The sequence below is a fragment of the Lottia gigantea genome (genome assembly GCF_000327385.1).
Source record: "Lottia gigantea unplaced genomic scaffold LOTGIsca_27, whole genome shotgun sequence".
Taxonomy (NCBI): Eukaryota; Metazoa; Mollusca; class Gastropoda; family Lottiidae; genus Lottia; species Lottia gigantea.
The window spans coordinates 626,622-642,340 of record NW_008708846.1 but is presented as its reverse complement, the minus strand read 5'-3'; the positions used below and the strand labels follow the sequence as shown (position 1 = coordinate 642,340).

The following is a 15,719-nucleotide window of genomic DNA, read 5'->3' as shown; positions in this document are numbered from 1 at the left end:
CTTCTTTTTGTGGTTCTGGATTTCTAATAATATTCATTGATGGTGGAGTTTCCGTCTCCAATATCATGTCAAAATCACTCAATGAAACAAGATTATAATTTCTTTATCTGGTATGATTAACATTCTAAACCTAAACTAGTGTCCAAAAGAAACGATACCACCTGTTTGCAACGACATAAAAGAAAAACTAAACAATGCAGAAGTTTAGGATTGGTGTTATGCTTTTGAAAAATCCTTTCACAACATCTGTACAAAAATTTCATTTCAATAAAATCTGTACAACCAATATGACAAGCCTTTAAAGATGGGTGGGGTCGAAAAAAGAACATTTCGTTAGAGCACTGATCACAGAAACAACGGGAAATGTCACACCACACGTCACAAAGTCAAGTCAGTAGCGGGTATGTCCACCGCGAGCATCAATACATGCTAGAACACGCCTACGGACTGATGCCGTCAAACGTATGAAGACGTTGGGAGTGATGCGTTGCCATTCCTCGAGGAGACATCGTTCCAAGTCCTGGACGTTGACTGGAGGCACACGGTGACGTCGGATTTGCCGATCGAGGTGGTCACATAAGTGCTCGATGGGATTCATGTCCGGTGAACATGCGGCCATGGCAAAACCTGTAAGTTGGCGTTGGCAAGGAAGTGTCAATCTTGCTGTGTGTGGCCTTGCATTGTCATGTTGGAAAAGGAGTCCACGAGGCTGTTGCTGAATAAAGGACACCACAACAGGCCGTAGGACGTCATCAATATAACGCTGTGCATTCAGGTTTCCACGAATTACGACGAGCCTCGTTTTGACGTCACCACATATGACCCCCCAAACCATTAACCCTCCACCTCCAAACAGCCGGACCTGTTGGATACAGTCAGGCGCCAAACGTTCACCAAATCGTCGGTATACAAGCTGCCGTCCATCGTTTTTGAAGATGAGGAATCTGCTCTCATCAGAGAACATAACACGTGCCCAGTCCCGCCGTTGCCAACGTCGAACTCGCCTGGCCCAGATCAGTCTGTTGTTCCGGTGTTGAGGCGTCAGGAGCGGTCCACGGTAGGGATGACGTGGCCGGATACCATACTGCCGTAGTATCCTGTAGACGGTCTGTCGACTGATCCTGTGTCCCAGTGCTGTAGCCGCCGTGGACGTCGCTGTTAGGGTGCGGTTCTTCAGGTGTTATACCCGAATGTAACGATCTTCAGGGGGCGTGGTTACTCATGGTCTTCCACTCCTGGGCCTGTCTGACGTCTGACGTAACCGCTGCATCAACCTGGTGATAGTGATGCGTGCGCAGCCCAACCTTCTGGCGACGTCGACGTGTATCGCTCCTTGTTGGACCATTCCAACGGCTCTCTCTCTCTCTCGATGGCTGTCAAACGTGGCATATCTTGTGTTCTTTTTGTTGCTGTGATATCAACGTGCAGAACATGCTAGAGAGGGAAATGTCACTTTCATGAAATTTACGTTTTTTCCCGGAAGTGATCACGTGTTCCCGGTATTTTTATCGACTATGCTGTGTTTGGGATGTGCAATACGAATTGGCATGTTTTCATATTAGACAATTCACTTAGTAAAAAACAATTTTGAAAATAAGTTGGTATCGTTTCTTTTGGACACTAGTTTATATATTTTCCACTTGTTTTAATTTCATATAAGTGATTAGCCTTGCTGTTTTCAGCGTTAATTTCAAATTCTTTAGTTTCTACATTTTCTGTACCACTGATAAACTGAAGAACTTTACGATCGACAAATTGACAAAAATTCAAATTGACAATCGGATGAATATCGTGGGTTTTGTCTGAAGAATAATGAATCGACTTTTACCTATAATAGGAAAAATAATTTCCATGTAAAACAAAATCTGATAGATAATCAGCATCAAACATGTTTGAGAGGTCATACTCATAATCTATAAAAGAATATGCTCTTATATTTGCTGCAAATCCATATTTTTTATATTCAAAATCTTCTGATTTATCAATATTAGTAGTAATAGAAACATCTATTTCAATATTAGAAATATCTTTATCACTCAAACGTCAAAATGGAAGATTGAAATAATATGATTTATTTTCTTCCTTGAGATTCTAATGCGGCTATATTTATTTCCTGTTTTAAAACTTCGTTATTAATAGTGGTTATCTGGTGTTGAATAACTGTCACAATATTATTTTGTCTTATAGTATTTTGTTGTGTTGCTGAACACTGGACTGGACTATGCACGAGATTGAAAGCATGAGGATGAATGCACGTGCGGATTGGGTTGAAAGGTCAAACTTGGTTTATATAAGAGTGTGGAGAGGGTCAATAGACAGTGTGTCGAGACGACGGCTAGGCGACCGGACCGGCCGTAAGACGTTATAGTATAGCCCGGAGAATTCCGACGGGTGGTTATTTGTCATAAATGATACAAACTTTGGCCTACTTGTTTTGACGAGAGGTTTCTAGAAATAGTAATTTATTATTATATTTGTAATAATCAAGCCGTTTCGACACGCATAACTTTACTAATGGAGGTTGGTTTATAACCTACATGTTTGAGAATATGTTCGTCATCTTATTGTAATCATATGTTATGTGTTGTTAACTTTAGAGTACTTTCAGTTCCTGTTATGTGTTGTAAACTCTAGACTACTTCCTGTTCCTGTTGTGTGTTATAAACTTCGGACTACTTCCTGTTTCTGTATTTGTTATAAACAACGAGTAATGGAGTGGTATTTATGCTGAACCCATGGTGGAATACTTCAACCGATCAACTAGCGTGTCGTTTTAAAATTGTCGGGACACTGCGTTGTATTAATACAATTGTTTAATATACGTATATAATATAGTAGTTCTTTTATTGACTTGGGTACTTCAGGACTAGTTAGCCTCAACTTTGTGACATTTGGCGAGCTTGCCAGGATAGCTAGTTCCTGTTAGACCTTGTCTTTAATGAACATATATGCATCTTTAGTATCTTTAGTTTTATTTATTGTTTTGTTATTTTGTTTACATCTTGATAATCATGGGACTAAATTTCTTTTCAGTATTACTTCTTTAGTCGTATATATAATAGTATTCTATTAGAGGATTTTTTTTTTCTCTTTAGACGACATGGACCTGGACAAATTTATAAGAGCCGGTAAGGACATGGGGTTGGAGGGAGAGCAACTACAAGAGTTTGTAAAACGTGAAAAAGATCAAGAAAGGGCTGATAGAGCAGCTGAGAGAGAGTGAGAAAAGGAAGAGAGGGAGCGAGAGAGAATATTTCAGAATGAAAGACAAACGGGTATGTTGAAACAATTGGAATTGAAAAAAGAGTTGTGTTCTTTAGAATTATCACAGGCGAAGGCGAAACGTGATGTTTTAGAGGCTAGTTTAAATCTACCATTTCATGAGTCTGCAGTAGATTCTAAACCCTGTAAGTCATTAATTAAACTTCCACCTTTTGACGAGTCCATTGATGAAATGGACGCTTACATAAACAGATTTGAGAGATTTGCACAGGCTCAGGGTTGGCAAAGGTCAGTATGGGCTGTTAATTTAGGTTCTTTGCTAAAAGGAAAGGCATTAAGTATATATTAAAGGTTACCAGCTGATAAGAAAAATGAATATGAGGCTTTAAGAGATTCGTTATTGAAAAGTTATAATTTGACTGAAGAGGGATTTCATAATCGTTTTCGTAATTCAAAACCGATATTTAAGGAAATTCCACAGCAGTTTATAGCTCGTTTAGAAGGCTATTTCAATAGATGGATAGAATTATCCCAGACTTGTAAAAATTATGATGCTTTAAAGGATCTTCTTTTACGGGAACAATTTCTAGTTTGTTGTTCACTGTATATGACAGTTTTTCTAAAGGAACGAGTCCCCAAAACAGTGGATGAATTGATCAAACTAACAGATCAGTATCTGTCAACACAGGCATCGGCTATTAAAAGTTCTGTGGGTAAGGAATGTCGAAAATGTTATTTGTGTAAATTTGTAGGTCATATTGCTAAGTATTGTCCAGATTTGAAGAGGGATTAGTAGACTCAGATATGCCAAATTACCAGTGGGTATGTTGATGGCAGAAAGGTAACCGTTCTTAGAGATACCGGTTGTAATACTATTGTAGTAAGATAAAACTTAATAACTGATACGTCTAAATTTACAGGTGAAAGAAGAAAATGTGTTATGTTTGAAGCTTTGTGTATGACTAATCCTGTTTGTGACTTAATTTTAGGTAACATATCGGGTGTAAAAGATCCATTTTCGGGTGATTTATTACAGGCTGTGGAAACTCATTCCGGCAAATCCAAGCAAAACCCTAAACCTCTGCGAGTTTCAGATCTTGGCAATGAAAATGTATCAAAAGAGCAACTGAAAGAAGCTCAGCAAATAGATGACTTGTTAAAAGAGGTAAGAGAAAAATTGGCAAAAGAGGAAAAGGATAATCGAGGAGGTAAACTAGTTTGGTTCGTTTTGATTTCAGGATTGATATATAGATGCTTTACGTCCCCGGAGATAGAGAATGGAAGGTTATTTCAGTAGTTTGTCGTCCCAAAAGAGTTTAGGCTTCAAGTCTTGTGTCTAGCCCACGAGTCCATGTATGGGGCCCATTTAGGTACTAAAAAAACCACAGACAGGATACTTTGTAAATTTTACTGGCCAGATATTCATGGAGATATAACTAGATTTTGTAGGTCATGTGATATTTGTCAACGTACTTTTCCAAAAGGTAAGGTAACTCGAATGACTCTTGGTTCTATGCCTTTAATTGAAGTTCCTTTTGACAGAGTAGCAGTCGATTTAATAGGACCAATTTTACCAGCTTCTGATAAAGGTAATAAATATATATTAACCCTAGTGGATTTTGCCACGAGGTATCCAGAGGCAGTAGCTTTAAAAACAATAGAAACTGAAAGTATCGCTGAATCATTGTTGGGAATTTTTTCCAGAATTGGTTTTCCTAGAGAAGTGCTGAGCGATAGAGGGAGTCAGCTTGCATCAGGTCTCATGGAAAGAGTAAGTGAATTAATGTCAATAAAACAGCTATTTACCACACCTTACCACCCTGCATGCAATGGGTAGTGTTTAAGATTCAATGGGACTTTAAAATCCATGCTACGCAAAGTATGTGCTGAAAGACCCAAAAATTGGGACAAGTATTTAGCACCTGTATTATTTGCTTATAGAGAATCGGTACAAGAGAGTTTGGGTTTTAGTCCATTTGAACTACTGTATGGTAGAACGGTTAGGGGTCCAATCTCTATTTTACATGAGCTTTGGACAAGAGAAATTCCAGAAAATGAGGTAAACACTACATATCAGTATGTGTTAGATCTTAAAGATAAATTAGAAAGTACATGTAAACTTGCAAGGGATGGATTGGGTAAATCACAAAACAGGTATAAATCATATTACGATAAAAAGTCCAAGTTAAGAAAATTGGAAGTCGGTGAGAAAGTGATAATCTTATTACCCAATAACAATAACAAATTATTAATGCAGTGGAATGGACCATTTGAAGTGGTGAGTAAATTTAGCCATATGGATTATAAAGTAAATGTTAAAGGTAAAATTAAAAGTTTTCATATCAATTTACTTAAGATATATGTAGATAGGAAATTTGAAAACAAAACATGGTCTGCTTTGGGTTGCTTATTGTTGGAGGATGTTAATGATCTGAAACTGATCATTCACAATGATCATCAGAATATACAAATGTGTGGGTCTGATATTGTCGAAGATATTGATCGTGTTGAAAGTAGTGATAATGAAATGATCATTTTGCCATCTTTGTCTCAGAAAGAAACTATTTCTGATATTAATTTAAGTAAAGATTTATCTATGAATCAGTTGACTTCCCTTAATAATATATTTGAAAAATTTTCAGATATTTTTACGGATGTTCCAGCTACAACAAACTTGGATGCGCGCAAAATTAATTTGATTTCAGATAAACCATTTAAGATCAGGCCTTATCCAGTTCCTTATACAATGAAGCAAACTATTTTAGAAGAAGTAGAACAGATGCTAATTTTGAATTTGATGCAGAACCCATGCCTACCAATGATGAAATTTTTGCTAAGATTTCTGATAGTAAATATCTTTCTAAAATTGATTTGACTAAAGGGGAAGATTCAAAGAAGAAAACGGCTTTCTCGACTCCTTTAGATCTCATGCAGTTTAGAACAATGCCTTTTGGACTTGTAAAGGCCCCTGCAACATTTACAAGGATAATGCGTAAGTTATTACAAGACTTAGATGGGACTGACAACTATTTGGATGACATTTTGGTTTTTTCACAATCTTGGGATGATCATGCTCAGACATTGAATTCTCTATTCTTAAGATTACGGGAAGCAAACATGGTAGCTAGGCCATCAAAATGTTTTATTGGTTATCATTCTTTAGATTTTTTAGGTTACCGTATTGGCAACAATTCCGTTCAACCAATGGACAAAAAGGTAGATGCTATTCTCAAAGCATCGCGTCCAGAAACCAAGAAACAATTGCAGTCTTTCTTGGGTTTGGTCGGTTATTACCGAGGTTTGTTCCAAACTTTTCTGCTTACGCAGTTCCTTTAACCGATTTAACGAAAAAGGATGTTTCAAATAAGTCGCAGTGGGAAAGCGCTCAGGAGAACGATTTCGAATCTTTAAAACGAGCAGTTTCTTCATTCCCGATTCTTCGTCTGCCAGATTTTTCAAAGAATTTTATATTACGAACAGATGCCAGTAGCACTGGTCTAGGTGCCGTGTTAATGCAAGAATTTCAGGATGGGATTTTTCCTATTGCTTTTACTAGTAATGTTGCCTAGGGAGACTAGATATGCTGTAATTGAGAAGGAATGCTTGGCTTTAGTTTGGGGTATTACAAAATTTCAGGAATATTTATATGGTGTTGAATTCATTATTGAAACGGATCATGAGCCTCTTTCATATTTGAATAACAAGAAATTGACTAATAGTAGGATTTAAGTATGCAGCCTTATCAGTTTATAATAAAAGCGATTAAAGGTAGGGTGTAAGGAAATTTTGGAAATTTCCTCGTGGATGGGGGGATAATGTCACAATATTATTTTGTCTTAGAGTATTTTGTTGTGTTGCTGAACATGGAAAATCGTGACTAAGAAAGTGTCTAGTTATTGGGGACTATGCACGAGATCGAAAGCATGAGGATGAATTGTGTATGTAAGGGTGTGGAGAGGGTCAATAGACAGTGTGTCGAGACGAAGGCTAGGAGACCGGACCGGACTGGACGTAAGATGATATAGTATAGCCCGGAGAATTCCGACGGGTGGTTATTTGTCATAAATGGTACGAACTTTGGCCTACTTGTTTCTAGAAATAGTAATTTATTATTATATTTGTAATAATCAAGCCGTTTCGACACGCATAACTTTACTTTATAACCTTCATGTTTGAGAATATGTTCGTCATCTTATTGTAATCATATGTTATGTGTTGTTAACTTTAGAGTACTTTCAGTTCCTGTTATGTGTTGTAAACTTTAGACTACTTCCTGTTCCTGTTATTTGTTCCTGTTGTGTGTATAAACTTCGGACTACTTCCTGTTCCTGTATTGGAACGAGTAATGGAGTGGTATTTATGCTGAACCCATGGTGGAATACTTCAACCGATCAACTAGCGCGTCGTTTTAAAATTGTCGGGACACTGCGTTGTATTAATACAATTGTTTAATATACGTATATAATTTAGTAGTTCTTTTATTGACTTTGGTACTTAAGGACTAGTTAGCCTCAACTTTCTGACAATAGCACTATCATCAATATTTTGTATTTGTTGTTGAATATAGGTTTTAATTTCGCTATCATCAATATTTGTGGGACTTTGCTTCCAGTTTGTTATCGAAATGTCTATTCTTTTTTTTTTTTTTTCGATTTTTCCACAGGGCACACAGCCTAAACTATGCTAGCTGCAACATTTCTGAAATATGTTCTGACGTCGCATCATGACGACCTACTTTTTAAATATAAATTGGAACATTTTTGCAAAAATGCAAATTGCACATTGCAACCTGAGCAAAAACGGGTTTTTTGACCCTGGAAGCCACATTTTTGGGCCGATTTGCTTGGGTCTTCATTTTTGGAATCTGTGACTAAATTCTGATGTGATATGAGTTAAAAAATTTCAAATTTCAAAATTCGTAGCATACATTTTTTGGCCGATTTTCGAAATTTTTGGACCATTTTTCAGTTTTATTTGGGTTAATCTGAAATTTTGATAAAAGATGCATGTCACTAACGTAAACCATTTGACGTATTCAAAATTTTTGCGTCACTTCCGGTTAAAGTGGAAAATCGATTTTCACTTCCGGTTGAATAACTTCCGGTGTGATTGAAATATTTCAACGAAATTATGTATATCGTTATTAATCGTAATTCTATGGCCGATTTTAAAATAAAATTTAGTCCGAAAAAAATACTTCGGCCGCCATCTTGATTTGATACTTTTTCATAAAACTCAAAATGGGGCTTCGGGGGAGAATGGGATTGGTCAAATTTTTATATTGGTGTATACTTTAGTCGATGGCGACAAAAATGTTGTGAATGGATTTTTGAATTTGACTTTTGCTTTTTTGCAACTTCCGGTCGAATTTTTTTCAATTTTTGAAGGCTTGTATCTCGTGACCTTGACCTTTGAAGACCTTGACCTTCATAGGGTCAAAGATCATTGACCTTGGCTATCATTTGATACTTTGACCTTTGACCTCCGACATGTACTTCCGGTTTTATAGCTATCCGTAAAAGCCAAATTCGCAACTTTCGACTGCTCTAGCACGTGACCTAATTAACCTAGAGGGTTACTTTTTTTGGTTTTCTAATGTGCTTCTCATGCACTTTACATAGATATAGAACAATTGCTTTTTTAAAGCAAAATTGAAATTCGTGATTTTTTAAAATTTGAGTTTAGTTTTACCATATTTGTGTCTTTTTGATCTTGGTGTATGTATATCTTATGACCTATTCTATGTAGAACCTTGATATTTGGAATACAACTAGACACTTTGAATATGAATTCACCTATGACAAAAAAATTGGGGTGGGCGTGGCACATACGGGTTGAATTACTAATTGTTTACATTTTGCGGCTGTGGCATAACTCGCATAGGATACGTTTGTTCAAAAAGGGACTTTGCACACAATTACCTCATCCTTTTGGCCAGTTTGTGTTAACAGCTCAGTTGTTTCAGCTTTATAGTTCCAAAAAAGGAACGGGTTTTAACATTTGGATATTTTCATTTTTCGATTTTGACCTTTATTGACATTTGTTGACCTATATCTTTTGACCTGAATAATGTAGAAGCTTGAAATTTAAAACACAACATAACATTTGGAATATCTATTACCCTATGCAAAAAAATTAAGGTGGGCGTGGCACATCTGGGTTATTACTCATTATTGACATTTTTGGCCAGGAACATAACTCGCAAAGTATACGTTTGTTCAAAATGGAACTTTGCATACAATTATCTCATGTTTTGAGTCACTTTGTCTTAAAAGTTCGGTTGTTTCCGCTTCATAGTTCAAAAAAAGGAACAGGTTTTGGAAATTCAAAATTTTCAATTTTTGATCTTGACCTTTGTTGACCTTGACCTTTCTAGGATCAAACGTCATTGGCATTGGCTATCTATTTATACTTTTATATTTGCTGTCCTATGTCAACTTCCGGTTTTATAGTCGCATGCAATTAGAAATTTTGATGACGTATATCTCTTGATCTTGATCTTTTTAGGCCTTCTCCTTTACAAGATCAAAGGTCATTGACCTTGGCTATCTGCTGATACTTTCATTTGTGAGGTCTGACGTCTACTTCCGATATTAGAATCTTCTAAAAAATAAAAAATAAAAAATTATCAACTTTTAGACTTGTTCATGCGCTTGACCTAATTATCGTCGATGGTTGATTTTTTCGAGGTCTTTAGCAAATTGCTACATTTGCAAAGACCTACTCTGTGCCACGAGTGGCTCTCGTTTGTATTTGTTGTTGAAAATAGGTTTTAATTTTACTATCATCAATGTTCTGTATTTGTTGTTTAATATTTGTTAGTTCTTTTTGTAATTCACTGTTAAGTTTAGTTTAATTCCTGTTGAAATGTATCTTCATTTTCACCTGGAATGTTATCTATTAATTCTTGAATATCTAATTTTTGTTTTGCAATCTTATCATCTAATTTAGATATTAATGAAATTAAATTTTGTATCTGAGTTTTGTTCACTACATCAACCAATTGTTTTTGAATAAAACTTATTAAACCTGCTACCTCTTGCTGTAGTTTAGTATCATTAATAAAATTTGTATTAATTAGTTGACGTTTGAAGAATCTTTTAACATTACTTATTTTATCTTCTAAATGGTTTTTATTTACTTCAATTGAATTTATTTGATCCCGTAAATATTTCTTGTGAACAGCATCATTATCATTTTACGGAGATATTAAATTAGTTATTTTGAAATTGTTCATATCTAAATCACCTTAAAGAGTGTCTCTGATTTGATCTACAAAGTAAGGTTTTGCTTTATTTATCCATGCTGTAGTGTTAGGTTTATTAGTTTTTAAAGATAAAGAACCTAATCCAAATTTGTTCACCATTTTTGTTAAGTTAAATTCATTATAATTTCTTCAAACTGTTGTTTTCCTAAGCTTATCTGATATAAAACCCAAAATGAAAGCTGTCCACAAAACTTTTGTCCGGTAATTGAATTTGAAATGTAGAACATTTGATTGGTTTATTAGTTAATTTCAGTATTTCAGTATCTCTTCAGTTGGTTCTAATCCAAAAGAATCAAAAAAATATAAGTTATTTAAAGAGTCTTTGTACAAAGCAGAATGATGAACTCCTTTTTGATCGAAAGTATGTATATTCGTTATAGCATAAAATTTACCTTTCATATATTTCAGATCATTTATTTCATCTCTCATACAATAATAAAACGGTGATATATTTAACTCATTTGCCCATCTCATAAGTTGAAAGTTTGTGGTTGTATCGTTTCCATATTTATCGAGAAAGATATTCATTTTTAAAAGTCAGTATTTTGAAGTTTGTTTTGATAAAACCTACCTATGATTTGTTCTTTGTCTCGATCGATTAATTCATGTCGGAGGTAATGAGCTATTTATTTTATCTACGATGAATATTTCGTTTGTCCAGTATCCAACATAACCTTTTTCGAATTTACTTTTATATTTGAAAATACGAACGCGATCTCCAACTTTAAATTTGGATTTGGTATTTAAATTATTTATTTCATTTCCAAAATTATTAAGGGTAGAAGATATAATATCTGGATTTTGACTAGCTTCCATTAGAGAAACACCAATTGAAGAATGAATTTTATTATTATATTCCGTGGGTAAAATCTTTAACCATTTTTGAGACTTTTGTTTTGATTTCATCTTTCTATTACTACAGCTTTTCCCTCGTTATGAGTACTGTAAATTTCAAACCCAAGTGATTTCATATTTTTATTATAAAATTCACTTCCTTTATCTACCCAAAGTTTTTTGGGATGTCTGCCAGATTGTTTCATAATCGTTTCAAAAGCATGTTTGACTGATAATCCTATTTTGTTTTTCAAAGGAATAACCCAAGCATATCTTGTATATAAATCTATAACTGTTAAGCAATATTTATATCCTCTTTCGACTGGCATATTAATTAAATCAGCTGACCATATTTCATCTTTTTCAAATACTTTAACTTTTAAATAGTTTTTAGTTTTTCTAAATTCTTTATGAATCCCATTCCCCATTCATTTTTGCTTTTAACAGTTTTATGATTAGAGCCCTTTGAAATTTGGATTTGGAATATTTTCAAGTTCGATTATCATTTGTTTGTCTGCTTCGTGTCTGAACTTTATGTTTTTATTTCTGTATAAAATATCATATTTAAGTGCAGCAGCATCAACTCTATTGACTGGTTCTTCACCTGGTTTGTGTTTATGGTTTTCATCTAATCGTAGATCTAACCTAGCACCTGCACCAGTGTAATTATCACCTGGAAGATGTTTTTCTCCAGGATATTTTGCCCATGGAAAACCAGGAAGAGAGCCCAATGATTTTTGAATATCTGAACCAATTTTTTGGAGTGTGTGCGACTATCATTTTTATCCTATAACTTTAAAACCTTTTCCTTTCTTTTCTTCTAATTTCCTGTTTCGTAGTTCTGTTATTAGTTGTAATTCTTTCAACTCGTCAGATTTTGTCACTGCGTCGCTTATACTCTTTCCCGCTTCCGCGACAGATCCTATAGCTTTAGCCTCTGAGGAAATGAGGGATTTGTTGTTTGAAATAAATCTGCCTACTTTTGGAATTATTTTTTAACCTTGAGAAAATATTGATGAAAAGATACCGTCGCCTGAATAATCTTCGAATTTGTGTTATTCGTGTTTTAGAATTAAACTCATCCTTTTTTTAAATGAGTTAATTTAATGATGAAATGTAGGGTGAATAGGTCTTTTTTGGGAGGGAATTGATGGAATGTAGGGTATGGATGTCTTTTTTTGGGGGGGAATTGATGGAATGTAGGGTGTATAGGTCTTTTTTGGGGGCTTTCAATACTTTCCCGATGGAATGAAATGGGCCTCCAAAATCTATTGCAATGTGATTCCACAGTTTCTCAGGAATTGTAGGCATCTTGATTGGTTCTTGTTGATGTAGTTTCGTTGTAACTTGACATTCATAACATTGACGAATAATTTCTTCTACCATTCTGTTCATGGTCGAAAACCAATACTTCTCTCGTAGCATTCGTTTTGTTTTGGTTATTCCAAAATGTCTAAGTTGATGAGCGGCTTTAATGATCTTTCTCTGAGTTGATTTTCTCTACTTCTGGATATCTGGTTCTTTTGTCAATAGCTACTAAATTGTAGTGACCATCAGGATATGGGCCTCCAAAATCTATTGCAATGTGATTCCACGGTTTCTCAGGAATTGTAGACATCTTGATTGGTTCTTGTTGATGTAGTTTCGTTGTAACTTGACATTCATAACATTGACGAATAATTTCTTCTATCAATCTGTTCATGGTCGAAAACCAATACTTCTCTCGTAGTATTCGTTTTGTTTTGGTTATTCCAAAATGTCCAAGTTGATGAGCGGCTTTAATGATCTTTCTCTGCAAATTTTCAGGAATTATTATTCTGTTATGTCGAAATACCATCTCATCATAAACATATAATTCGTCTTTGATCATGTAGTAATTTGAAATATCTGGATCTTTTCTGTGTCCCTCCCAATCATCTTTTCTTATAATTTTGGTTAATTTCTGAAGATGATCATCGTTCTTGGTTTCAATTTTAATTCTATCCAATAAAACTGCATTTTCATCTGATATAACTTGACCAATAATCTTCTCAGTTCCTGTAGTTGGTAAAGGATGCCTTGAAAGAAAATCTAATGGATCTTGTTCATCTTTACCCGGCTGGTATATTAATTCAAAATCCAAATCTTGCATTTCCATCACCCATTTTTCTATTCTTGGAACTGACTTGGTGGTTTATGGGCTGTGATGATTTTGATTCGTGGTGCTCTAAGTAAATACATTCGGAATCATTGTTTCATCCTATCTGATAGCTAATGCATCTTTCTCTGTCTGACTATATCTCTTCTCTGTCTGTGTCATTGTTCTGCTAATGAAATGAACCTTTCTCTGTTTCTTGAAATAATCCTGCAGATAATCCATTATTGTAACTAGCTTCTGTTCTGACTATAATTTTTATTCTTGGATCAAAATAAGCCATTGCGTCTTCAATTGTAATACTATCTTTAAGTTTTAGAAGGCTTCGTTTTCTGTTTTACCCCATTTAAATTTTGTGTCTTTGTGTGTAAGTTGTCTTAAAGGTGCGGTTATGGACGAATATCTTGGTATAAATTTTGATAAGTATCCTATCATCCCTAAGAAACTTTTAACTCCCTCTTTGGTTTGAGGTGGTTTACTATCTTTGACTGCTTTAACTTTATCTGGTGCTGGTTTTAATCCATCTTTGGTAAATTTACAACCATAAAATTCTAAATCTTCTACACCACATTGACACTTAAATGTAATACCGAAATATTTTTCTCTCTGTAAAACTGTATCTTAAGTTTTGTTGTGCTCTTCTAAATTTCTACCACCTAATAGAATCTCTTTGGTTCAAGCATTTTGGTATGTTCCCAAATATTCTGTATATAGTTTCATCAACATGACTCCAAATATTAATCTTTTTGATCTGAGATTCCCCCATGGTCTACTGAATGTAGCAATAGATCTAGATTCTGGATCAAGAAGCCATTGATGATAGCCTTGGTGCATATCTAACTTCGAAAACATACGACAATTGTTGAATCTGAGAGTGAAATCTGCTACTACAGGACCATGGGTTACTCTGTTCCTCTCCATAAATTTGTTAGGAATTCTTATATCTACACTGGCTCTAATCATGTGAGGATCTAAATGATCCTTATCTACTGTCTAAAATCTGGGCTTAGGTTGAACTACTAATGGTGAACACCATGTAACAGGTTCTCCTTGTGGTACCTTTTCAAATATTTCTTCTCTTATACATTCATCTATCCTTTTCTTCAAAGGTTCTTGTAAATAGTAAGCAACTGGTCTAGGTTTTTGAGCTACAGGTGCTACTCCTGGGGTCATGTTAAATTTAGCATATAAATCTTTATCATTCTTCAAATCTCTGATGCTTCCAATTCCTTCAAATATGTTTGTACGTCTGCAATATTGGTACACTTTACCATACTCTCATGCATTCTCAATCATTCATAGGTAAAAGTGAGCCATCTGGTCTTATTTCTAACATACCTAGCTCCACCACTGTTTTCCTACTCAATAATGGCAGTGACATCATCTTCCCTGGTACTCCTCTTGTTTTATTTATAATGGTATGAAATTCTCCTTTGATTTTCAGCTTATTCTGTAGTGTGCTTAATGATGTGTTCATTTTCTCCAACATTGGATTTACAGATGTTCTGTGGACTAGTGACATTTAAAACATAGCGAACCATATGCTGGACAGTTTTCTCCTGCTTTGTGGTTTAATTAATCCACAATATTGACATTTTATTGAATCTTTTCTATAAAACCCTTCTCTCTTCACTCTGGAAATTGTCTCATCATCCTTTTCTGTCTTTATCTTCATATCCTTTAACTGCATTGAAATATCTTCATACTGGCTAGCCTGTTAGAAATCTGGTCAAATTCAATTTCTTGTTGATGGCTTTTTGAATCAAATGTTGATTATCTATAGTTGTGCTCTAGTATTCTCTCGTCATTATCTGCAAATTCACAGTCAGTAGCATTTTCTCTTAGTCTGCTGGCATAAACTGCTGTTGTTTCCCCTGAATTTAATCTCATTTTGGAAAAGCTGTATCCGGCATAATGGATGTTCTTTTTTGGTAAGAAGTAAGCTTAATCATTTAATTTATTTCTCAGTTTCATATAATTATCAAGGGCTAGTTGATCTTCTTCTGCAACCGGATTTTCTCTAATCTGGCAATTTCTCTCCCACTGTAAATAATCATGGCGTCTTTCTTATGTATTGGATCAGTAATTCTAAAATATAGGAATTATCTTTCTATTCCTTCAAGCCAATCTTCCCATGCTTTACCAGTCAAAATTTGATCTTCTGGATGGGTAAACGGTTGTGTTTTTAAATGTCGTGATTCTGCCACAAAATGAACCGGATTTGGCTGGTTGCCGCCATTATTTTTCGTCTGACACCGGACA

The 15,719-nt window shown here is 35.0% G+C and overlaps 2 protein-coding genes across 2 annotated transcripts; one reads left to right on the top strand and one right to left on the bottom strand.

Moving 5' to 3' along the window:
• Positions 1–3,277: 3,277 nt before the first annotated feature.
• LOTGIDRAFT_160974 (hypothetical protein) lies at positions 3,278–4,519 on the top strand (the record flags this gene model as incomplete). Its single annotated transcript, XM_009056233.1, has 4 exons — positions 3,278–3,510; positions 3,574–3,935; positions 4,143–4,430; positions 4,461–4,519. The coding sequence occupies 4 exons, from the start codon at positions 3,278–3,280 to the stop codon at positions 4,517–4,519; spliced, it is 942 nt and encodes a 313-aa protein (XP_009054481.1).
• Positions 4,520–12,105: 7,586 nt separating this feature from the next.
• LOTGIDRAFT_160973 (hypothetical protein) lies at positions 12,106–14,630 on the bottom strand (the record flags this gene model as incomplete). The annotated part of the gene is made up of 3 exons (XM_009056232.1): positions 12,106–12,260; positions 13,937–14,033; positions 14,517–14,630. 3 exons carry the CDS (start codon positions 14,628–14,630, stop codon positions 12,106–12,108), a joined length of 366 nt encoding a protein of 121 aa, XP_009054480.1.
• Between the last annotated feature and the right edge of the window lie 1,089 nt (positions 14,631–15,719).